At 34.1% G+C, this 26,553-nt stretch overlaps 1 protein-coding gene across 5 annotated transcripts in view; it reads left to right on the top strand.

Annotated features, from left to right (window-relative positions):
* ERR (estrogen-related receptor) overlaps positions 1-26,553 on the top strand; it is a 109,877-nt gene that overhangs the window by 32,871 nt on the left and 50,453 nt on the right. The window contains exon 2 of one of the 5 annotated variants that reach the window (XM_072535769.1): positions 20,279-20,308. The exons of the other annotated variants lie outside the window; for them this stretch is intronic. Coding sequence (XP_072391870.1) covers positions 20,303-20,308 — 6 coding nt within the window. The 5' untranslated portion in view covers positions 20,279-20,302. The remainder of the gene's footprint in view (positions 1-20,278; positions 20,309-26,553) is intronic. 5 annotated transcript variants of the gene reach the window in all.

Genomic DNA, 26,553 nt, shown 5'->3' with positions numbered 1-26,553 from the left:
TTGCGACATAAGTCCTTTCAAAAATTCTTGAAACTCTCTGTGGTTTAGTTCAGTTAATCTTATGACATTCACAATCTTTCACACAATCTTTCACAAAAGTGTTTTTATAACACAGCTGAAATTTTCACCAAATTTAGCAGCTAAGCTTTCTTGATCTATGATACAATGGAAACTTAATAAATTATCATTTCCCAAGTGTTTTTTCAACAGAACAAACCCTATATTTCGCCCCAACATTGATGGGCAACTATAAGTACACACAGAAAAAAACCATTTTCAAATCAATGCTATGCTCGTTAAAAAAAATTACGGTAAATGATAAATGGTTTTTAGGGTCCATTTATTTTTTCGGGCATGCGTATTTACGGGGTCCACAAGGTCTTGAAACATATTTAATGGCCGGCCAGTGCCACTGTGGTGGGGGTGAAGATGACTAATGCGAAATGCGGTACAATACATGGCGCCGCTCTACACTACTGTAATCTGATTAAATACATAAATAGAAACATATTATAATTTGCAAATTTTGTTTTACTGCCTAGCAGTCTGAGGGCCGCGAAAAATCGCTCCGAGGGCCGCATGCGGCCCACGGGCCGCGTAGTGAGTATGGCTGTTGTAGAGCTTTTAAAAACACATAAAACAACTGTCAGCCTTAGTTATTTTCAATAAACATCAAGCTATCGACAGTTTTATGAATTAATATCAGTGATTGATATGTTGCCTGTTTATGCTCTGGATTTTTTCTCTGGTGGCGGGAAGCCTAATTTCAATACTTCCTTATACAGTATATGGTTTAAACTTTTTGTATTTTGTATTGTTTGCTCCACAAAAGTTTCCAGTGTGTTGTTGTTAGATAAAATGAACTTCCATAAAGTAACGGTCGAATCCATTACTTATTCAAAATATATGTTGAACGAAAAACAAGAGAAAGCTCCCATGCCGGAATTTAGGATGACTTCAAACTGTATGATTGGAGAGTACAAAGCAAAAATGTAGTATATTTAAGCCAAATAGTTCACAAATTAAAAAAAAAATTGCCCTAGGTAACACTAATTTAAGTAAATTCTTCTCTCGTTTATGATTTTAAAATGTCTTTATGTCCTTGGGCGACACTGAATTTCAATTTGGGTTAAAACAATTCTTAATTTCGGCGTAGCGACGAGAGGCAGTGGGAGTATCGTAAAATTCGCCTCATTTTGACGTTAATACCGCTATTCTTTACATCGCTGGTTGTCATCCAGTGTATATATCTCCTCGGTTCCTTTATTAAGGGGTAAGTATTTCATTTCGTTCCCAAATGTCCTATTTTTTGTTGAAAGCTACTTCCGAGTTGTTTGTACAGATTGTCTCACGTTTAGTTCTTTATCCTTCATCCAAACCAATTTTTTATTTAGGAATTTAAGTTTTTTGATATATCTAGTTTTGTTTTAGTTGAATAAACGCGATCTAACGTTTCTCCAAAGAGTTTAACCCAAACCGTTTTTCAGTCGCGAAGTTCTAAAGGTTTGGGAATATATGAAAGTCAGATGGAGGTAAAGATGGCAAATAGGGCCTATGTGGCAAAATTCATGGTGTAAATTATTTAATTTTTCTGCTGCCAAAGCAGTAAAAATGTTGCAAAGGGACCAACAAATGTTGCTCCCTTATCTAGACCAATCAATAGTAAAAAAGGAATTTTTCCCGCTTCAGCTGATACATTCAAGTTTATTCTATTCGTCAGTATATTATCATCATTTTTGTAGCTGATTCTTTTATTGCTACATACGCCTCTGGTACAGCGTTTTCCGTTCTCCGAACAATATTGATATCATCAGTATAAGCCAGGATTTGCACTGATTTATCATATATTGAACCAGTGTTTGTGATTTGTGACATACGTATTAATTTTTTGAGAGCCAGATTGAAGAGTATACAGGAGAAGGGTCTCCCTGGCGCAGCCCGTTATTTTTTTTAAAAGGTTCAGACAGTTCCCCCTGAATTCGTATTCTACATTCAACTTTTTCAAGAATTAGTTTTGTCAGCTCAACTGATTTGGTACATTGCTTGCTCTTTCATTGCTTTGAACATTTCTCTTCTATTTACAGAGTCGTAATGTGCTTTATAGTCTATAAATATGTGATTAGTATCAATGCCATATCCCAGTGTTTTTTCCAAAATTTGTTTCAGCGTTGCAGCCTGATGAATTGTCTATTTACCACCTCTGAAATCAACCTGGTATTTTCCTACTATCCGTTCTGCATGTGGTGCTATACGGTGACATAATACTGTGGAAAATATTTTATACGCTGCATTTAGAAGCCTAATTCCTCGGTTAGAGCGTTCAAAGATCTCTCCTTTTTTGTGTATGGATCTCTGTGTTCATATTTCTTTTAAAAGCTGCTGTAATACCATTATGGTATGATGGCCACTTTCTTTATATAGTCCAGCTGGGAGGTTATCTATTCCGGGTGATTTGTTTCTGGCTAGTTTTTTAACTGCATCTTGGTGTTTCGTCTTCCCTCTCGTCTGTTCCCTTGCCTCATTTCTTTCACCTTCCAAGTTTTCTTCTTCTACCTATATATTAAGTGCCTGGTTAAAGTATTGCACCCATCTATTTAATACATCTTTCCTTGTTGTTATTAGGTCGCCATTCTGACTTCTGTATTGTCTTGTCTTCGTTTTTTTCTTTTGTTGCGTTCTTGCATTCATCGTCAAACCAATGATTTTTACGGGCACAAATTTCTGTTCCTATTTCATCTTTCGCTGCTGCTTCAATGTCTTCCTTTATTGTGCTCCACTAGGAGTCCATATCTGTCTGGCATTCTTTATTTACATTTTGATTCCTTAGCCTCTTGGTGATGTTTTCCGGGTACTGTTCTGCAAATACTGCTCTTCAATTGTCGCATCTCTCAGCTTTTGCACATTCCATTTTTTTCTATCCATTTTATTTTCATTACTCTTGTTTGAAATTCTAGCTCTCAATGTTGAGATCACTAGGCAATGATCTGAGTCTATTTTTGTACGTCAGTATATTATCATTCTCTAATTTTTTCCTTATTAGATATTTTTAAAGTTTTATCAAATGTGTATGTCTATAAATAGACTATTTGTATCAAAACTTGCTAAAATATTGGTATTCAATTTTGTTTTTGATAATATTTTTAGAATAATTGAAAAAGTGTAATTTCTGCAAATGCAAGTTTTATTTACGAATATATACAGGGCGGACCAAAAGTTCTGACTAATTCTGTAATATGGAGATTTCAAATTTGATGCTTGCAATGTTGCCAGATTTATCATTTTTTTATATCATTAGTAGTTTTGGTTTTTTAAAAACAACATTGTATATTGTATTATTATTGGAATCCACACTTTAATACGAGTTTAACCATGTGTAACACTTCGGTAGTCACGAAGGTATTAAATAAATAAAACTTCTCAGTATCAGAAGTTTTGAATTAATTCAGTAAATATAGAATGCTGTTATTTTGACATTAATTCATAAAACTAACAATAGGTTGATGTTATTGAAAAGTTTTGTAAAATAAATTTTATTGGTAACTAAAATTGACAATTGTTTAATGTGTTTTTAAAAGTTCTACACTAAGATGGTTTTGATGAAAAAGAGCGAGTTACTGTTTTATTAATGAGTTGTTCAACATACTTTCCGAAACCATTGTCACATCCGTAGGCGACTATTAAGTCCTATTTTACGCTAAGGCCTTCAGCTCGGTCCAAGACTCCTTGATCTCTTATCTCATCCATAATATTGATCTTCTACGTGAAGTTTGTGGTGGGCGTCCTCTTTTTAATTTTCCTTGAGGATTCCACTCTGGAGTTATCTATATCCACCTAACCGATCGGCATTAAAATAACCTTTCGGTGAATTTCAGTTAAATATTTTCATTATTGAATCTGCAAGAATTTAGTTTTTAATCAGGAATTTACCTTTCCAATGTAAAATTTCAACAATTGACCGATAAAAATCCACATTATTTACCTATTTAGTTTAATAATTCTTAGCATATCTGGATATGCTTTGTTTTGATGCTAATGACAAAAAATTGTAACAAAACCAAATATATTGTTACTTAGTTTAGAAAATTGATGTATGTAGCTAATTAAAAAAAAATCCGATTATTTAAAGCGTAATAAATTATTAATTTAAAATTTCACCTTGTATTATTCATAATAGAGCCTACATAATATAGTTAGTTGAGGATTATGTTGTTAAGAAGCTTATAACAACAAAAACATACAGGGTGTTACTATTGAGCGACTATGCTAGACTTGTGAGAATCACCCTGTACATTTTATTATGTTTAAAAGATAACATTTGAATTTAAAAGTTGACGGGTCCCAGCTTTTTTGTAATTTTTTAAAATAGAAACACAACAATTTTATTTCGTAAGTGATTTCTAAACTGTATGTATATTCTTAACATTTTTCTCATTTTCCTTGCATAAACATCCTTGTACAAAATAGTTCCATTAATTTCCCCACAAGTGAGATCTTGAAAGAATTCAGATTTACTAGGCTAATGACGAATTATTTTGGTTTCGCCAACTGGAAACTGTAATTATTATTGACACAAAAATATTCTTGCGCGTTTCTCAGACAAGCCACATATTGGTGTAGGTTAGGATCACGATCTAATAATAGCTGAAACAGTGGACAGCTCAAGGTCGCTTCAGTCTGGTTGCAGATGATCCGATTTTTTTTCGGCAAACTTTTTTAGTTATTATATGTATATCAAAGGTTAGATAACGTAGGTGGTTATTGTTTGCACTCAAAAATTGGTACGCTCGTAGGTAGTAGGTGCGTGAAATATTGACGGCTTATCCAAGGCGAGTATGTACAGACTTTAATATTAAACTCTTATTAAAACTTAAGTCACTTTTATCATTTTTGAACAACTAATTAGTGTTGTTAACAAGTAGTCTTTGTCAAATATTTTTATTTGACGTTTCGAGACCATTTTCAAAATACTTATTTTATTATTGTTATCCATATTGATTGAATATTGACTACCTATATTAAGTACACAGTATAACCCTTTTTGGCTGATTTGAAATTGAAATTTCTAAATAGATATTTTCTAAATAATAAATATTTATTTAAAGAATATCAAAGCGACATCGAAACCAAACTGAGAAACAACACAGACATAACTCTCAACGAAAACATAGATGCACTAAACCAACATATTACGCAAGCCATTGGAGAAAGCATTAGAAAACACTGTCCCAGAAATAAGAATGAAGGAAAACTTGATGAAACAAAGAAATCTTATTACAGAAAGAAATGATCCAAATGGAGAGCAAAAGAGAAAGATAAACAGAGAAGTCAAGAAAGCAATAAGAAAAGACTTAAGAAAGTACAATACACTAAAGATCGAACAAACCATAGAAAATAATAAAGGCCTAAAAAGTCTGCGAAGAAAACTAAATAATGAAAAAAGTCAGATCATTAAATTAAAAAACAAAAAGGGCGAAATAACAACAAATAGAGAGGAGCTTTTAACAATAGTAGAAGACTTCTATGGAGAACTTTATAAAAGCAGACGGATGAACCAAACACAGCTAAAAGATGCAATAAGCAAAACAATATTAAATCAAGGCTCTGAACTCATGCCAGAAATAACTCTCAGTGAAATAAGACAAGCGATGAATAAAGGACACGATGGAATTGTGATCGAGGATGTTAAGAATGGCGGTGAACCTCTAATGAGGAAAATAAAAGATCTCTTTCATCTATGTTTGACAAAGAAATCCATACCGTCTGAATGGATTAGAGCCAAAACCATTCTTCTGCACCAAAAAGGGGAAAAACTGATCTGGAAAATTACCGACCAATCAGTCTGTTAAACCATCTTTAAAAACTTTTCACGAGAGTAATCACCACAAGATAAACAAGAAATTAGACCTATATCAAAGTAGGGAACAAGCTGGATTCAGAGCAAACTTTGGAACGAACGATCACCTCCAAACAATAAAACAACTCATCGAAAAATCTATAGAATATAACAAGCCCTTAGTTTTAACATTCGTAGATTTCCACAAAGCATTCGACTCCGTAGAACTCGAAGTGTTATAGTATATATAAAAATGCGACAAGCTCGATACAACTACACGCTAATAGCAACCAAATAAAAATCCAAAGAGGTATCCGACAAGGTGACACGTTGTCACCTAAACTTTTCATATCGGCTCTAGAAAAAGCGATCAAAACCCTCGAATGGGGTGACAAAGGAATAAATGTGGACGGAGAGATGCTACACCAACTAAGCTACGCAGACGATATAGTCCTGATTGCAGACGATTTGGGACAAATAAAGAAAATGTTGGAAGAACTTAGTACAGCCTGTCATAAAATAGGTTTAAAAATGAATATAACAAATACAAAATATATGACGAACTTAGTACCAAGTAAACACCTTGAAATACAAAATGAAGAAATAGAACTGGTAGACAAATATATATATATATATATATATATATATATATATATATATATATATATATATATATATATATATATATATATATATATATATATATATATATATATATATATATATCTGGATCACGAAATTAAGATCAGTAAGGACAATCAAACAACCGAAGTATCCAGAAGAATAATACAAGGATGGGCAGCATACGGAGCTCTTAGGAACGTTTTTAAGAGTGACATCCCAACTAATATCAAGAAAAAAGTTTTCGACCAATGCGTGCTACCGGTGATGACTTATGGTGCAGAAACATTATCGCTCACAAAGAAAAACGCACAAAAACTAAGAGTAGCAGAGGAAGACCACCAACACGATGCCAAGACGACTTACGAAAGACAACAAAAGCTGGATACAGCAAGCACAATATAGAACACTTTGGAGACAAACAGGGGAGGCCTATGTCCAGCAGTGGATTGAGAGAGGCTGATGATGGTGATGATGAAATATTTATAAATGCAAGGCAGGAAAAATAATAGTCCTGACTGACTAGTTAACAAAAATACCAGTAATGTTGGGTCAAAATTTTGGTAGATGTTTTTAGTGAATAAAATGCACTCTTTTTTGTGTGTTAAACTCTAGAAAAAATTAATTCTTTCATCAAGAATATTGAAACAAGAGTATAAACTATTTTCTATAATACTATAAGTGAAACTTATATTTCTATAATAATGTAAGTGAAACTATATACAGTTGTTTAGGTGCTGAATTAAAAAAAAATACGTCTGGGTTTAAAATTCTAACTTGCCTGTATCTGACAGAGATATAACTCTAAATGTGTCTCGAGTATGATTATAGTTATTGGATGAAATCCGTGAACTGAGCTATAGCAATATATTTTTGTATTTATTTTACATTTTTCTTCTCTTGGCTCGAATCCTTTTTGGGTTTTGACGTTTAAAAATATTCTGCCATTATGCCCCATCAGCTACTTTCTTTCTCCATTATCTAGTGTACATGGCTTTTAGCACCTCTTCTACATCAACCTTCCACATTTTACGGAGCTTATACATATTTTTGTGGCATACTGTAACAATGTTAACAATATCATACCTTTTACCTAACTTAATAACAATAGATTTATTCTTTTTCTTGTTAACAATCTGTTCTTAATACTGTTCTGCAGCTATTTCCTTGTATCTCCTCGTCACCACCACAAAGACAAACATGGAGATCTCTAGCCTGGCTAGCTCTTCTCAGAGGTAGTTCGGCCCTAAGACAAGCAATGATAACAAGAACGATCACAAGTGAAATCAAGGCATAACACAAACATTTTATTTAGTAAATAGGTAGACTGGTCTCTATGTTTAGGCTGAAGGCCTAAAAGGACGACCGAAAGCTCAAACAAAATTAAATGGCTGTAGGTCCAAAGGTAAAAAGGTGGCTGATGGCCTTAATATTAAGAAAAATGTCCTTATTAATCACTCAACTTGCCATGCTGTCTCGATGTAGGTTTGTTGGATGGAAATTCGACGATGTTGTTGTTAGTCTAATAAATAACTTAGGAGACCAGGTCTCCTAGTTATTTATTAGATGGTGGAGCCTGATGATTGTATTACCCCATTGCTTTTATATTCCATTGGATGTCGAATGGAGTCTGGTGGCTGATTAATGCTAGTCCATGGATTGGAAATGGAGCCTGGTGATGGATGATTAAATACCAGCCATTTCTTTTACGGTACGAGACCCAAGTTTCGGTAAAACATATATATCTAAGAGAATGTGTTGCTGGGTTGATGGTTAGCGACGGAAAAAGGCATGTTCTTATCAGAACGAAATACTTGAACATTAATAGTTCCAACTAGTTGGAATATCGATAATAAAATTAATACAGATCGGATAAATGGATATTGGAATATCGATATACCAGGGGTATCGAAAAGTTAGCAGACAAATAAAAAATTAAAAGGTAGAAGTTGAACGTCAATTATTTTGGTTTTTACGATAAAAACAAAACAATGAACAAATATAAAAAATCGTTGTATTAATATAAATTATTTAATAACAAGAAAAGAGAATAATTGATAGAAAATTAAGGAAATGTAAAATAAAAAAGCTTTACGTTATAACAACACATGATACCCATCCATTAGACTTGAATACGTATGAATGAATCTGCATTGGAACAAATCCACCATACTATAAAACTTATATGGAATATGGAATGCTTTTGTTCTTAAAACAAAAAACTCGAGTTGCAATAATTATATTTGCCAAAAGTTGATAACCGTTAAATTAGATAATGTAAAAAAATAAATATTTCGTCTAATAATTCATATATTCAAGGCCAGCTTATTTTAAGACGCCTTTATCTTATCGAACGAAAATTCTGCGATAGGCATACACGAGCCTAAAGGAGATACTGTCCAAGATTTTGACTGCATCATAAATTAGAGAACGATTAACTTACAGAGTTAAATATTACCTTAGTAACAAGAATGAACTTACGTAAGAAACGATATAAAAGTTTTTTTAAGAAAGCTTCTTTTTCTTCTTTCTATGTAGACATGACTCTGTTTATTTCTCAATGTGCCTCCAGTAAGTTATCGTACCATCGTTGTCGTGGTCTTCCTTCTAATCGTCTTCCTATTGGGAAACCGTCTCTTGTCGTCTTTACTACTCTATTTGTTGTCATTCGGCTCATATGATCGTTGCATTCTACTCTTCTATTTTTTACATAGTCCTTGATGTTTTCCACCTTGCATCTTCTTCCTATATCTGTACTTCTAACCCTGTCCCTCAGGGTGTTATTATCAATTTTTGTAAGAGTTTTCTAAGAGTTTTTCTAAGAGAGCTCTTTCTAACATTATTTCTGTTATGTCTGTATTGGATCGTGTTTCTGTCGCGTTTGTCATTGTTAGTCTGATGACTGGTTTGTAAATTCTGTATTTCTTGTTTTTCCTGATATTTTTGCTCCTTCATATTGTTTTATTCAGGCATCCTGCGGCTTTGTTTGCTCTATTCATTTGATCCTCCAATTCCGTTTGGAACTTTCCGTGGCTAGACAGCGTGATGTCCAGTATTTAAACGTCATCACTTGTTACGTTATCAGTCCCTTCAGCTCCAATTTACATCTTAGTAGATTTGCTATTACAAACATGCATTTTGTCTTTTTGGTGAAATTATTATGTTAAATGAAAGTAGATGATTACATTTCCTTTTAATTCGAGCTCCACCATTTTTCTGGACGTGTTTCGAAGGTTTCACCTCTCATTAAACTACAAGAGCTATATATACCCTATTAGCGACCTCTATATGAGGCAACAAGAAGTCAGGAAGGAGACTTCTCTTCGATGGCGAATTACTTTAATAACAATATTCTAATACAAAAAGTTTGTTTGTACCTGAGCTTTGACATTAACCCTAAAGATATGATTTAACACTAAAAGTGACGTATATAGTGTCCTACATATACTATGGAGTTGAATTGTGGACGCTAAATCGAGAGGTGGTGAGAGGACTTTCACATAAAAATATACCACAATTGCTAGGTATAATCGTCCAAGTTCAGCTCATGGTGGCACCCTAATTCTTTTTACAAAAAATGATTTCTCTCCGGTAACAAAATATGACTTTCTGTTGAATGAAGCCTTCTTTGAGTTTTCCTTAGTTTATAATAAGAATCCTAATCTATACATTCTTTGCATTTATAGATCACCTGACTCTTCCACGGAACCATTTTTTCAGAATAAAAACAGAAAAATCCTATGAGGTGACTTTAATATTAATTACGCTGTTGCTTGTGCTACCCGACTGTCCTTGTTCAATATATTCGAATCGTACAAGAATTCCTAAAAGAACATCTACTATAATTGATAATAATTGATTATGGTGTCTCAGATTTCCTCACCCCTTGATGTACAACACTCTACAACTCAGAACTTTCGTAAATTCCAAAATTTATGTTTGACTTCTGGGTGACACTTTTTCTGTGGACGTGGACTATAATTTCAGTAATTTTTTAGATAGGCTTGTCTGTATTTTCAATAAGGCATTTCATGTAATTACAATTAAGCCAAAACATCATAAACCCTGGACGGCCAAAGATTTTTTTTCAGTCCAGGGTTTGTGAGAGAAACCTATCTAAAACTGATCAAAACAGCTAAAAGAGCTAAGAAGCTCTAAAAGTATTGCAAATGAAACTTGGTCCCTAATAAACGATCTTCGAAATAAAACTAACACAGCTCAAACATTTTAATTTTCCAAATCCTGAAAATCTAAATCAATACGTCGGTAATGTGAAAATAGAAAATAAAAATGCAGCTCAAAGCATTTCTTTAGAGCAACAATTTTGAAAATTAGAATCATTATGATGATTGCAAACTACCTAATGAAGAAGACCATTAATTAATAATACCATAATAGAAAGATACCAAACTTCGACGACAACATTCGCTAAGCGGTCATTAGAATTACCTAGCCCAATGTGACAACTGACATCCACGGAGGAGAGGTAATGGAAGTAGAAGAATTAAAGTATTGGTTGGAGCTAAGAACACTTTTACTTGATCTTCTCGTGCCGTCTTCTAACGAAGGTTGGCGATCACTTCTTGAAACGCTTCCCTATCTTTTGCCATGTAAAATATTTGTTCAACACTGAGGTTAGTCCAATTTCTGATATTCTCTCTCTTTCTAATAGCGCTACAGCCCAAGTCGGGCCCTGGCATCCACAGCTCCGCCTCCAAGCATCCTGTTCCTTGGCTGCTCTCCTCCAGTTATCCTCCCTCAAAATCTCTTTAGCATCGGTTCTCACTATCTACCTCTTCTATGGTCTTCCCTGGACGTGGCCGACGTCCCACCATAGTTCCACTAAGCGTTCTACTAGGTGTTCCGGTATTATCAATTCTTATAAGGTGACCTGCTTAATGAAATCTTTGTATTTTGCATAATTTGCTATATGAGGTTCTTTGTAATATTGATAGAACTCATTGTTGTCGCAGATTAACCGTAAAAATACAGTTCTTTAAAAATTAATATTTTATTCATAAGTAAGAGTAAGAACAGTACTTTCCTTTATATAATATACTAATTATGAACAATTTTCACATATATATTGGCAGTGTGATCTGGGCAAATATGTTTCTTACGTTTTCTACACACTGTATTAACTTTCCTATTCTTACTTCTAGGACAGAAAGAACAACGAGATTTTCGGATTAGTTCCTTATTAAGAAAGGTCATGGGTATTTCGTATTTCCTAGCCCGATTATTTTCTAATGATGCCTTGGAATTCACGTGGTAACCGGTCCAGTTTCCCTTGTCGCATATGATCCATCACCAGTGACTTTATTAGTGTAAGAAGACAATTTCTTCTCGTCTTTTCTTTGTCAGTTTGACATTTAACCATATCTGAATAATAACAGAATAATTAGCGCACAATTGATCTAATGCATCCACGCTGGCCTTAGTTCGATATTAATCGTGGATTATTCCTGGCTTACTTACCCCTTTCATAATTTATTTGTGCATTGTTGAAATAAGTGAGACGGCCCATAAGAGCATATTGGCATTCCATTTTTATGGCCAAACAGTGATGATCCTACTTGTTTCTATTTGGTTTAAATTCAAGTGGGAATTACGGCTTATTAATTCTCATAGTTCCAAGAAGATTCAATCCTTGCTTCCTTAGTTTTTCACACAATTCAATTGAAGAGAACCAGTTGTATGATTTTTTTAAATAAACATTTTTTTAAATACAGTTTTTTTTTGTTAATATAGTTTAAATTGTTTCAATTATTTTTTATTTTGTAGGTTTTGCAAAAATTATTGGTTAGTCCTGGTATGGCTTATATTTTTTTTGTAAAACCTGTGATTCAGACTGTGCTAACATCTAACAGCATTCCAAATTTAATTAACGCAATTGGCGATTGGCACATTACGCATTCATTAAACGTCCCATTCCATGTAGAAAATTGTATAAGATATCGAGAGAGTGAGGCACAGATGTAAAAGAACTTGTTTTTGTTGAAAGTAATCTAAAAGCAGCACAAATTGAGAATGTAAACATGTTATTTTCAGAACTGAAAACCTTCCCCGGTACATAAATTAAGACTAAACGTATAAATAATCGGATTGTTTTGCTCGCTGATATCCTAGCGATGGAACTATTGAGGTAGGTCGAACGATGAAATAATTATAGGCTTTTAAACGACCCATAATGGTAATATATTCCAAGTTCGAACGTTTTGATGATCATAAATGCTAATATAGTGCCTGCTGTAGGGCTGATATTAGCATTTTTATCATATAAATTTAATTCCAGGGGCCGCTACCAACCCGTTATTGACGCAACTTTCGATATAAGTAAAAAAAAAACAACCTAACACAAACTATTTTTATTTATTAGTTTTTTTTCTCTCGGGAAAAAATCGAATAACAAGTGATTGTATATATTTATACAAAGAGAGAGATAATAAATTATTATCAGGTCAAGTATTTTTTAGGCATACAATTTATCATATTCATTTTTGATAACAAATGTATACAATATAGTAAATCTGCAGTTATTTATTATGCAAGGAAAAGTATTCGATTTTAATTCGAGGTTGTGTTGTCTCCCGAAGTGAAGCAGAGGGAGACCAAAAACCGAGATTCCACACTGTTGCTCCACAAAACTAATTTTAGTGGAAAACTATCGAACTTTTAGTAAGTGAAGCAGTTCACTGTATGGAAGTTTATAAAAACAGCGCTTTAAGTGATATCAAAGGGTTGGATGAGGTATCCAAGGAGCAGTGAAAAAATTGGTTTGATGAGGAATACAAACGTGTATCCAAAAGGAAAAATGAGTAGTATCTAAAAATGAGCAAGGTGGCAGAAGAACTACGAGCAATGTTGAAGCATGTCAAATCAAGGAAAAATTTGAGGAAATGGAAAGCTTGAGCATAGAACACAAACGCGGAAAGTTTTACAAACGAGTTATCAATAAAAGAAAAACTTTTAAGTCACATGTTATAGTATAAACTAAACAAAAATAAAATTACTCAAATGGTAATAGAGAAATGCTAGTACCCTATTTAATGGAAAAAATAGAGGGGAACGTAGATACGTTATAGAACTCCAATAAAAGGAAATTCAAATGATCTTACGAAAGAGCTTGTTTGTAAAACAGATCTACTACTGATCACATATCATCCACCAAATAAATACTAGAAAAAACTATGTAGTTTGTTATGGCTGCCACTACACCTTTGTTCCGTCCCTACACGCATATTTTTTCTTGTTATTTAAGTATTTCAAATCCGGCTCTAAGGACCAAAGAACATAACTATAAGAGTTACATCTAGCATATGTTTATTTTAAGGGTATTTTTATGACGAAATAAGTTGAATGCAAATCCCAGATTTAGCCATACGGTTCACACTCTCTTTAAGGGGAACATTCACTCATCCCAGATACCTAGGTATCAAAAGAATTGGGCTCTGGTGGGACTCTTTCCGTGTTATCGGACGTCGCGAGTACAGCTTTCTGTATGGCCTTATAGAGATGTTCATTTAGACCTAGCTGTCTTATATTCTCTATGAGGTGGGAATAACGCCAGTAGTAGATAGAATAATAGGTACTATCTGGGTACTTTCCATTCTCCATTGTCTCCTGATTTGTATTTCTAGATCTCTGTGCTTGACGATCTTTTTGGCGTTTCAGGGACGTATTGATAATAAAGAAGATTGTCGGCTTGGAAAAGTCCCAGTTTGTCAGCTAGTTTTTGGTGGATAATCTTTCCTACTGAGTTATGGCGTTCTTTATAATCAGTACCGACAAACGCCTGGCAGCCCCCGGTAGAATGTTGGATGGTTTCTTGGGCTTGGCATCCATATCGGCATTTGTCATTTTGGACTTGAGGATCTTTAACAATATATTTCAGCTAATTTTTAGTTGGAATAACCTAATCCTGAATGGCAAGTAGGAAACCCTCTCGAGAAACATCTTTCCTGATGTCAACCAATAGTTCGACGCTGTATTGTCGACATATTCTTGGCTGATCTCATTGAGATGTCGCCCATGCAGATTTTTTACTCATCCAGGTGCGCATTTTTTCTTGCTCTTATTTAGGTGGTTTATGCGCATTTCTAGTTCCCTCAGTTTAAGGGGCGTGGTATCGTCTACTGCGCAAATTGCTCGAGGTAAAGTAGATATCTCAGCCTGCACCTGAAAATAAGTTCTTAAATTAGCAACTTGCTTATCCAGTTGCTCACCTATGTCCATGAGTACTCTTCCACCTTGATATCGCGGTAGTGTTGTTCTCTCTGTTGCACTGCGTGGATGATGTTTTTGCGCCTTTGTGAGAAGTATTCTTACTTTCCTCTGAAGACTCTCTATATCCGTTTTTGACCACTTACTACGAAATGAGTAGCTCAGCGCGGAACAGGCGTATGTATTTAATGCCTTAAACAAATTTTTACTATTAAGATATGACCGATTTAGTTGTCTTACTCTTCGCACGAACTCCGAAGTTCAGTTTTCATTTGTTTATGGTCGATTTTCCGCGCTTGCTATACTCCGAGATATTTGTACATATCATTTCCACCCATTGCCTCGATGTTTTGGGCATCTTGCATGTCGAAACCTCCGTGCTGAATCTTTCTTCTGACTGTATTTAGTATACGGAGACACTATGCAAAATATTATAATTATAAATTATGTTGTACTCTACCTTTAATATTAAATAATTAATAAATGATGAGGTCATGTCTTGTTTTTGAAGCACAGAACTAAAATATAAACTTAGCTGATTTCAAATGTGATAAAATTAACCGTCAACAATTTTTTATTTTCAATTTATTAAATAAATCAAATTTAAATCACTTAAAAATCCATTAATTTATAATGGCATACTTTTTATTCATTATTAATATTTTTCAAGTAGCAGTTCGTTTTATATTTAAATTTTATAATATAGATCCTTCATTACAATTCAATATTTTGTCGTTTAGGTTTTTAATGTATCTCTGAACGCATGAATTAGCATCTTCATTAATTCGTAATTCTCTACTTTCGGTACGGAGACATTATGCTAAAATGACAACGTCAAATAAACTAACTAATAGATGAAATGCAATGAATTTGAAAGAAATCAATAGCTCCCTATGTGTTTTACATTTATTTTTCAAATCGTTTCTTGTATCTTCAATGTATATTTTAAATAAATTTGGTCTTGGCACATATCCTTATTTTTTTGTATCGGACTATATCACAGAACGTTTTCGGAATGACTATTCCATCATCAGTGCTTGTGACATAAACAAAAAGAGACGGTCTGTTAAAATGAATCGCTAGTGGGACTATATTCCGGTAGGGATCTATGGAGGAGTATCACTGAGCCGCAAGCCCTTATCTCTTGCCGTACTGCTCCACCTTAGGCCGATCAGACACCAGCATATTCTAGTCTAAGCCGCAGATTCATTTAGAATTTTAAACTGCTGCGTTTAGCCTTTTTGTTTTCTGTACACCGAGCTGGGGATCGAACTCACATCCACTGAACCACTCGCAGTGAAGCGAATGAGAACCTGCCGCCCAGCCCGCTTGGCTATCTGACCGACCTATTGGGACTCTATAAATATACAAAAAAGGATCTCTTAATATTACAATTAATTAAAACGGAGAATGATCAACTTACCACATATTTGAGTAAACAAAACTTTGGACAACGTAAATATCAACGTCTGAATGCATATTTCTCAGAGATTAAAAACGGACTGAATCAAGAAAAGTTGCATTATTTCTTTTTATAAGTTAGTCCTAAGCTAATTAATTTTTGGGGAGTGGAAGTGTAATTTTGTTCTAAATATTGTTTTATCAGTTTTTGAACTTTTTGTTTTTAAAATTATTAATAACAATAGTCCATAATACTTTGAATGTGGTTCGTATTTTCTTGTGTCGTTTTACGTTTTAATTATTATTTTTGGGAATGGAACAGAAATTTACTTAGAAATATTTTGTTTGATGTTCCCGAAAATCATTTTCAAAATACTTATTTTTGGCAGTTACTTTCTATAAGAATAATTTTTGTACGTTAACAGCACTTTTAGTTATTTTGTAACTAGGTAAACTAAAATATCCTTTTTTTTTTAATTTAATATTTTATTACGCTTCTTTCCATATCAGTTCATTTTTATTAAACATTCCCGATTTACTCTTGTAAAAAACTACATGATAAAGATAAAAATTCGATCAAGACAAAGGAAACGTCGTGTAGAAAAAGATTTTCCTTATGTACCCGCTGATGGAGAAAAGTCGTCGTTGGTTTTTATGACGCATAACAGAGCTCCCATTGAGTCCCTCCCCGGCATAGACATCGAGACCGAGACCTTGGCATTGATACGAGTATCGTGATTAAATAGTCTCCTACGCATGCCCCGCTGCCCGCAGATGCCCATGAAATACAGAATGCGGTGAAATGCCGAATGGAAGGTAGCCGGTGCTAAAGGGATGTGTCGCGTGTTTACGAATTACTTAAAAATAAAAATATTGATTGAGAATATGAACTAGAAGTTCCAAAATTGAGCTCTGAAAAGTCTGCTTCCAAAATCTAGTTTTGCTAAAAACAAAAATGTATAAAATGGGACTATATAAAAGTATCAGGCAAAATATAAGCATTTGCTGCTGAGTTTTGAGACTGAAAATTACAAAACAAATATTTATCATATCTTGAATTTATGGTAGTTATAAGTCAGTACAGTGTTTTTTATGTGCGTTTTAATTTCCAAACCACCTTTTCCACTCGAACAAAATTAGTTGGTAATTGTATGTTCAAACGCATTAACCATTTTTTAAATTCTAAGAAACGTCTTCCCAATTTGTTTTTGTGATTGAGGAATACAAAAAAGTCACTTTGTGTTAAATCCGGACTAAATGACGGATATTATGAACGCTTATCGCAGGTAAATAATAGTTTTCGAAGAAACCTGTCACAATATGTAAGTGTCTGAAAATGTACATGTCATACAACGTAAGGAAACAAATCAAAACAGATAACTTTACATTAAACATCGTCATCATCGCAAAAACAACGAATAGAGAAATAGTAATTCGATATAGCCTTAATCAATCTGTAAAAAGCATATGATAAGTGGAGACTGGAATATATGCAACCGAAAACAGATCAAATTTGCGCATATATATGCACAAAATTGGCGCAAATATTGACTGATTCACAGAGTCAAATTTTGTTTTTATGTACTCAAAAAGAAATTTAAAATTTAAGCTTATGTAAGCTAGATTCTGAGGTACATTAGGTAATTGAACAAGGCGTTTACATTCCTCCAGAGCTGCTGAAGTGGAATCTGTTAGTTCTGTAATAAAACTTTGATTTCCTTGAAAATACAACGCATAAAAAATTCTGCTTGTAACCAAGTGCCCCATCTCGTGATAAAAGGAAGGCGGTAATGGAATATTAAACAGACGTTCTTTGTAACATAGAACTTATAATGGAATTTTACAAAAAACTTTGACATAATTTATCACATCTGTAGACATCTAGAAGACCACATTGACCCTATCCCAAACCAAGATCTAGACGTCATCCTGGGGTATTTTCATGCAAATTTTTTATTGAAGTACATACTGCAAAATATTATAAAGTTATTAAACATTTTGGACTGAGACAAAGAAACGAAAGGCGTGGTGGTCTTCTAGAAATCATCTCTCTTGTCTGTATTAACTCATAATAGAGGCTAAAAACAGGCTTGGACTTAAACCATTTGCTGAGGAAGGCCCAAGAAGAGAAGTTTTTGAACAGTGATTTAATATTTTCAATATATTGGTTGGTTTGTAGTACAATTATAGCTACCCATTATTTCGTCATCCGTAATGCTACTCCAACATTCTACAGGAGCTTTTGCTGTTACTTCAGCACCTATTACACCCGGTAACTTGCTAATAAGATTATGTGGTTTTGAAGAATTATTTGCGATGCGATCCTTTACTTGTCTTAAAAAAAAAGTTATCCTCTGTGTTAGATCCTTCGTATCAGAATCGCCTTCACGAAGTTCGATTTTATATTCCTCGTTTGTATGTTCCTCATGATCAAAATCGTCTTGTAAGTTTCGCCATCTTCAAACAACATTCTTTGTAGCATTTCAATATCTGTAGGATCCTCTACATCCTCCAAAACGTAAATGATTATGTTTACATACAAAAATATCTACAAATTAAAAAAATTTATTTTAGTACACGTATGGGCGCAGTGTGTCAGTCTGAACAATATTGAAGTATCTTCGTTCTAGCACAGATTACGTATGACTAACCGGTCTCGTTCCTTGTTCCATAGGAGAATGCGAGATAAGAAGCTGTTGGTGAAGGAAATTTCCGACTATTTACGAGTTGAAAGTACTAGCTTAAAACATTTCCGCTGTATATCAATCTGATCGACCGCGCCCGACCGAAGGTTAAGGTCAAATAGGTACTTATATACTAAATAAATTACTTTCGCGCTTGTGATTTCCTATCTGACGAACATTTTTGAGCCTTTAACATGCTGTCAATCATTAACGAATACATATAACATCATACTCGTTGTTTTTAATATTCACTGCAATCTTTTGTGATTTTATTTGTATATGAAAGGACATGACGAACATTATGTACGTATCTAAAGAAGGAGAATTAAACAAAATAGTAAAATTTAAAAATTTGCTTGCCCTGTAAACATTTCAAACTGTTCAGTATTGTTTTTGGCAAGATGAATGAACACATACACGTTCCACTTGGATTCATAGTGAATCTCGACTCTGTCCTTGACAATTCGAAATGTGTTCATTTAAATATTTTGGTTGGTCAGCTGATGTGCAAATATGGCGTACGGCCAAAATTCCTCGGTTTTTATGACATCTGGATGAAGATTGGCAGATTTTTAAACTATCTTAATGGCGGTCATAGTTTAGGAGATGATTTAACTTCTAATAATTGTAATAGCGCAATTCCTTAGCACTTTGGGCTAAGATTAGACGATTGGTTATATATTGGACAGTTAAAGAGTTCAATCCTACGTTTAGTTATAGGATTTTAAATTATTAATTTTCATGAAAATTAACATCTACACCTTTAAATCCCGTAGGATTATAGAAAACAGTATAGAACGTCCTTTTTTATATTTTTTGATGTGGTTACTCCTCTTTTTCCCATTTTTCATAAAGTATTCATGAATCCCTAGTATCGGATGTGTCGCAGATTTATTTATTTCACACTTTCCTATCTATTTGCGAATTTAGTTCTCCAACTTTTCTGACTCTTCCCAATTTTTAATACTTTTAATTATTTCTATTGGTGATCTTATGATTTTTCTTCTTTAACAGCCTCTTCTGGACATAGGCTTCCTGGAATTAGGCTTCCGCTTGTTATTTTCATCTTCGTCTGCCTTGACCTATCTGGTGCCAGTTTTTTCCTGCATTATCTTTAATGTCGTACCTATGGTTTTCTGCAGTTGATCGTTGAGGGAAGGCGAGGCATCGAACGACAGAGGTTCTCTTGCTGCGAAACTTACGCCAAAGGTTGGACGTTAGGGAGGCCAGCCCAATAAATTATACGATTAGCAAAACATAAAGAAGAATTCTAGTTGGTGGTTGCCAACTTCCGGTGAGAGGGGGCACATGAAGAAGAGGTAATGTTGAAGAAGGAAGGAAGCACCGGAATAACAACTAGAAGTGTTTATCGCACGCACATCGAATAGATAAATGAGAATAGTTTGGATAAGATACTACATAACGATACTTATATAACAAAAAATTATAATTTCTAACCCTACTAATTTTTTTTTCTTAATTACTAATATTAATTGTTATTTAATTATTGTTTCAGGTGAGTTTTAATATAGCAGATTAGATGTTGGTATGTATTGACTATAAAATAGGTTTCATAATGTATCTCCTTAGTTGAATGTTTGCCATATTTGTAGCAAATTTTTATTATTTATGTACCTACATAGTATCTTAATAAAATCATCGTATAAATTACATTATTATCGTATTAATTACAATATTCATGTACAAATCACATAACAAATATACAAACCTAAAAAGAGAATCAAGAACAATGCTATTTCTTTCTTACAAGAGTATTATTTGTTTGAAATAATTGTGTCATATAATTTCTAAATGTTAATTATACTTCACTTCAAACAATCGTGCAGCCTAAAACTATTCATCCTGTGAGTTACAAGACACTCTGTTGTTTTATTAAAATAAACCTAAAGCTAAGATTAATATTACAAAAATTAATATCAAATTATGATTCGATTATGTCTACATTGAGCATTCTACATCCTGTTTCGATGTTTTAAGGGCTTCCGAGATCTCAATCTCCCTAGACCTCAGATCTCTTAACTACCCACTGTACTACTGCTTCTGGGAACAGCGGACGGTTCATGTATACCGTTGATGATGACGAGGGGTTTGGCACTAAGATTCTTGACGGTGGCAATTGATTTTGTATGTGGAGTGGACGATGGTTTCTTTAGGAGAGTTCTCCACGTAGAAGGCAACCGCGTGTCGTCATCTATTTTATTGAGACAATTTGGTCGTCGTCCAATCTCTACGGCTTCTTGGATAATTTTTGGTTTATAGAAACGGATGAGGGCTATCTAGAACTAGAGCTGAAATTGAATAGGAATTACGAACAGAAATTAAATGTTTATAAATCCTATTTTGGATTCTACGATTGGTTTAGCCTATGTAAAAGATCGAGGCAGTCAGCACAAGGAATTTCATTGACTTCGTGTTGTTCATTTGTATTGTTGTCTTTAACTGATCGGACAAGAAATGCAAGATTTTGTAGGGAGGTAAATATTGTCTCTCACTTTACACGTTCGTGTGGATTAGTTAAGGGTTATTTTGTTGGATCTTTTCTCCCTTATTAAAATATATAATGAATTTTTTTACCGTATTTCTCATTTCAATATATTTTGTTTCTTGTTCATAAAAATCAATCTGTTTACGACTACATCGTGGTTTAAAAATTATAAACATTTATAAAGTAAAAAATCTGGAATTGGATTCAATAAATAAAAAATCTACAAAAATCTTTATCGATTGAATGTTACACAAATTATAGGTGAAAGATATTACTATGGACTGGAAAATTACGAGTCCTCAAATAGGCGTGATTAATACATATTTAAAAGAAGCTCGAATATAAACAAACGTGTGTTATCCAAACAAAAAAGTGTGGGCATTCAGCATGTAGAGAGAATACCTCTATTTTTATCAAACGTTCAAATCAAGGCGTACCCGCAGTTGCCATTAGCGTAGGTGAACAATTAAAGGGATTCAAAAATACAGTAAAATATAGAAACAATATTAGCCGATGGAGAACAGACAAGAAACTACTACAAAAACTTATTTAATTGTCAACTAATCAAGAAAACAAATTAAAATATGATGGCATCCATTCAGAAACTTTTGGGAACCGTTAGAAAGATTTTTACGATTGCAACAGCAAATTTGTTTCTTTTCATAGCTATTTTTATTAATTATTTAAAGTGAAGTCGTATCTAGTTCCTGATGGTATACCATCAGAACAACCTCTTTTTGCTTTGGATTTTTCAGTATTGACTCACTTCGAACTCATCCGTAGGATTTTCCCCCTAAAGTTTATTTCTCCCTCCATTCTCATATATCAGCCAACAAAACTTTATTATTAGAGTTCATTAGATTACTAAAAGCTTCCCTCATTATTCTTTTCTTTTCAATTTGTTGGACTTTTCCTCTTATCTTCATTCCAATTGCTTGCTTTTTTATTAGGAAGCCCCCTCAAACGGTGTCTTAACACTATTTTTTTTCATCCTACATTGATACTAACGAATACTTCAAACTATAGTTGCAATTAATGTTTCTAAAGGGTTTTCCTTACTTACAGTTATTATTTACACAAGCGGGTACATCAAACCGCGCTTTTTCTTTTGAACTGTTCACTGCACTAACTCGAATGACTTCACCATTTTCAGTCTTATTACTAACTCTTGTGTTATCTAAAGGTGGGTACACATATGCGAGCCGAACGGTATACGTACAGTACGCGTACAGATCCTTGAAAAATATTCTACATCGTACTAATCGCATACTTATCTCGATCCATGGAAAGCGACAAACCAACAACGAACACACATGTGCGAAATGATTCATTTTATTTATAATTTGGGTACTGATTTATGTTCCTGTTTTTGCTTGTTTAACAAAAATAAAATTATGTACAGTAATCATCGACGTATAAATAAAGATTTTATCTTTATTTATACGTCCATGACAATAATCAGTTTACTGTTTTCTCACGTCTCTCTAGGAGGAACACGTCATTCACACAATGTCGATTTGATGACACAATAAAAATGTTCGCTGCGTCTAGTAAGCGCCGTCCAAACTGAAAGCCGAGCTTCCTTTGAAGTCGTGAAATAAACCGCAACAATTTGGTTCGCGACGAGTCACGATGAAACAGTACGCAAGCGGTTTTTTCTGCCGTACACATTAAGGCGGGTACACATATGCGAGCAGAACTGTTCGCGAACCGTTTGTGAACGCTATATTCGTTAATTTGTACGACGGGACGAACCGCTTGCGAGCTGTTCGTTCGTTGCTCGTCAGAAACCACAGGCTGTCGGTTTTTGGGACGAACACAAAGAATGTTCGCAGAACTATAAATTGTGTCTATAAATTGTTTCTGCTAAGTGTGCGATGAGATCATTCGGTTAAACAAAATTGCTGAACGTGCGCGGCTTATTCAAAAGTAACGATAGAAATTAATAACAGATAATGTAAACAAAATACCGAAATGTTTAGAATAACGAAGTAAATAAATTCTCGGTTTGTTATTAGATACTTAGGGTATTGAATAGCCTGAACATAAACATATTTTTAACGAACTCTTCGCGAACAGCTCACGAGCAGTTCGCAAACAGTTCGGCTCGCATATGTGTACCCACCTTTAACGAATATAGCGTTCACAAACGGTTCGCGAACAGTTCTGCTCGCAAATGTGTACCCGCCTTAACAGTTAAAGAGCCTCGATATCTTCAAATCTCGGTGAATGCAACTGTTTTTAACGTACCATGGGGCATACAGGCTTCTCCTTAATACTTTTTGCTGAAAGCTTTGTATCCTTAAAAATATTTTTCTTGCTGACTCTTCTCCAGAGATGGGCATCGTGTGACCATACCGACCTGAGTATTTGTTTGTAGATAACAAGAAGTGTTTCTTCCAAGCAAATAGAACAATTTTTAGTATTTTCGTTGAAGTTTTTCTCGTTTTTTCTTTACATGGACCTTCCAACACAGTCTTGCATGAAGATGCTATTCACGTACCTCGCAGTATCTGCAATAGGGATCTAGGTGTCATTTATTTCAATTGGAACATATTACTTTCTATTATTAGGGAAATTCACATGGACTGTTTTGATCTCATTCAATTTTGATCTTCATATTTTCTTCCAATCATCAATTTTGTTCACTGAAGATTGTAGATTTCTTGCATCTTCTTTGTGATTATTTCTCACTTTCAGAATAGCTTTGTAAGCCGCAAAAGTTGCGATTGTTCCATTTTAGAGTTCAGGGATATCTCTTGTGTACAAAAAGTAGAGAACTGGGTCTAGCACACTTCCTGCGGTAGTCCTGCATTGATTCCCTTTAACTCTGAGCAGGAATCCTTCTGTTTTATTCTGAGGTATCTTTCAGTTATGTACGACTGTAATAATTGTGAATACTGCTGCGGTATACCCTATTCATTCTACAAATTCCCAATCGTCAATAGAACCACGTGTAAGCCAAACAGGGTCGTACTGATGTACGACCTATGTATCATATGATTCTTAAAAATATTTACTTTTGAAACTGTTAGTGTAAGAATTTCTTGAAATTTAATCATTATATCACAATTAAACTAAACTCTAAAAAATAACACGACCAGTAAATAACTTAACAATAACTATAACATAAATATAACACAATATATTAACTTAAAAATCAACACGATACAATTAGAATTTAAAATGATCACAAGTTGGGATCTGTAACATGAGAATCTGTCTCGCTTACGGTAATAAATTATATTTTATAGCCTCTTGACGAATGAGACGGCGAATATCAACACGTGCTCATGTTTACTGATGGGAATTTGGTAAACGAATAAACTTTAGTATTGTATTCAATTTATGGATAAAGCCTTCTTGCCATACTCTATTGAAAGCTTGGCTTAACATTCAAGAAGATCGCTAAACAGACTTGTTTTTCCTCTGTTGCCTTTTCAATGATGTTAGTAATTCTATGTACCTGGTCTATCGTGGAGTAGCTCTCTATAAAATCAAACTGATGTATTGTAATTAATATCTTTTCTTTGATGTTAACATTTAGTCTTTTCATTGAGATCTTTTCATATCATTTTGAAAGTACAGGTAATAATGAAAAGTTAACGGAGTCTTCTAGTTCATTTCTAAAGTTCTGCGAATCTTTTCTTGCATTAAACAATCTAGGGATTACGAGAATGGGAATGAAATCAGATTTTGAAAAAGTCAATCAAGTCAAGGATTTTTATTCTGATCTGCCGATCAATAGATTTTCTGTCCTTTCTTTAGTAGTGATTAATCTTGATCCCCATTTAATATGCTTCGCATTGAAATTACGTCCGACGATGAATCTACTTCCTTGGGAGTTCAAAAATGTTATATACAAATCTGACTGTCTTTTATGCTTTGGTGGGCAATATACAGCTGAGACTACTGAGTTCTAGGAATTAGTTTTGATGTTCATAGCCGAGTAGGAAAAATAAATATAAATAAATCAGTTTTGATGTTCATAGCCGAGTAGGAAAAATAAATATAAATAAATCAGTTCTCAGCAATTATATATATTTTTGACACGATATAAATTTCTCAAGTTGAAAGAATCAGTGTGAATGGTCAACCAATAAAAAGAGTAAAAACATACACGTACCTTGGTACGAACACCAATGAAAATTGGATCCATTCCCTAGAAGTCAAATGTAGGATAGAGAAAGCAAGATCTGCATTTCAAAAAATGGCTAAAATATTCAAATGCTATGATTTGAGCCGCTCAGAGGAAAAGTGGTATAACTCACAAAATTTGAATTTTTGAGATATACCAGTTGTGGGTACCTAGTGGTGCAATGTGTTCCATAGAGAAGTGGTATAATTCAAATATTCAAGGTTAGTGAGATAATAACGGTGTATTATTTTTTGAACGAAATGCCGCGCGCTCTGTGGAATAGTGGTATAACTCATAACACCACCCGTCATCGTGCGCTGTCGGTAGTTCTACGATTGTCGCTGACGTGAACAGTGAGGTTCTTCTAATCGTATTGTATTGTATGGTTTTTACCTGATTCGCGATAACTGCATCAGATTAACGACTAAAAAGTGTGTTTTTTTTTCTTTTTTGTATACAGAAACAATGAATAGTGTAAATAATATTTGTGAAAATAATAGAGTCAGTGACGGAAATAATGTACGAAAAGGCAAGAAACGTGTACCTCACGATGGCGATCATAAGCGAGTTAAACGTAAAACACAGAGGAATGCTCGGAAGGAGTATCTGACAAGCAAAGGCAAGGTTATACCCGCAAAGAATTTTAAGAATACAACTTGTGGGTGTGTAAAACGCTGCAATAATTTTATTAGTGAATTAGACAGAAAGGGGCTGTTCTCTCGTTTTTGGAGTTTGGGGGATTTTTCTCGTCAAAATGCTTATATTTCGGGACTTGTCCAGCGAGTTCCAGTACAACAACGCCGCCCGAATGAGCATACCGAGGCATCAAAGGGACCAAAATCTGTAACATACAAGTACGTTGTAAATGTAAAAATCAGAGAGTGTCGTAGTATCTCAAACGGAAAACTTCAAAGGCTCTTAAAAAAAGAGGAACTGGAACCAGGAGCTTTTATTAAGAATGCAAAAATGAAAAAGAGTTGTTAACCGCAATAAAAACAGCCAAAATTGAATACCTCGGTCACATCATGAGGAACAGCGAAAGATATGAGTTGTTGCAATTAATTCTTCAAGGAAAAGTAGAAGGAAAACGGGACCAGGAAGGCGAAGGATTTCCTGACTGAAAAATCTATGTACGTGGTTGTACTCT

The sequence above is a fragment of the Diabrotica undecimpunctata genome, chromosome 6 (genome assembly GCF_040954645.1).
Source record: "Diabrotica undecimpunctata isolate CICGRU chromosome 6, icDiaUnde3, whole genome shotgun sequence".
NCBI classification, from domain to species: domain Eukaryota; kingdom Metazoa; phylum Arthropoda; class Insecta; order Coleoptera; family Chrysomelidae; genus Diabrotica; species Diabrotica undecimpunctata.
The sequence above is the reverse complement of the archived record's forward strand: the minus strand, read 5'-3'. Positions and strand labels throughout refer to the sequence as shown.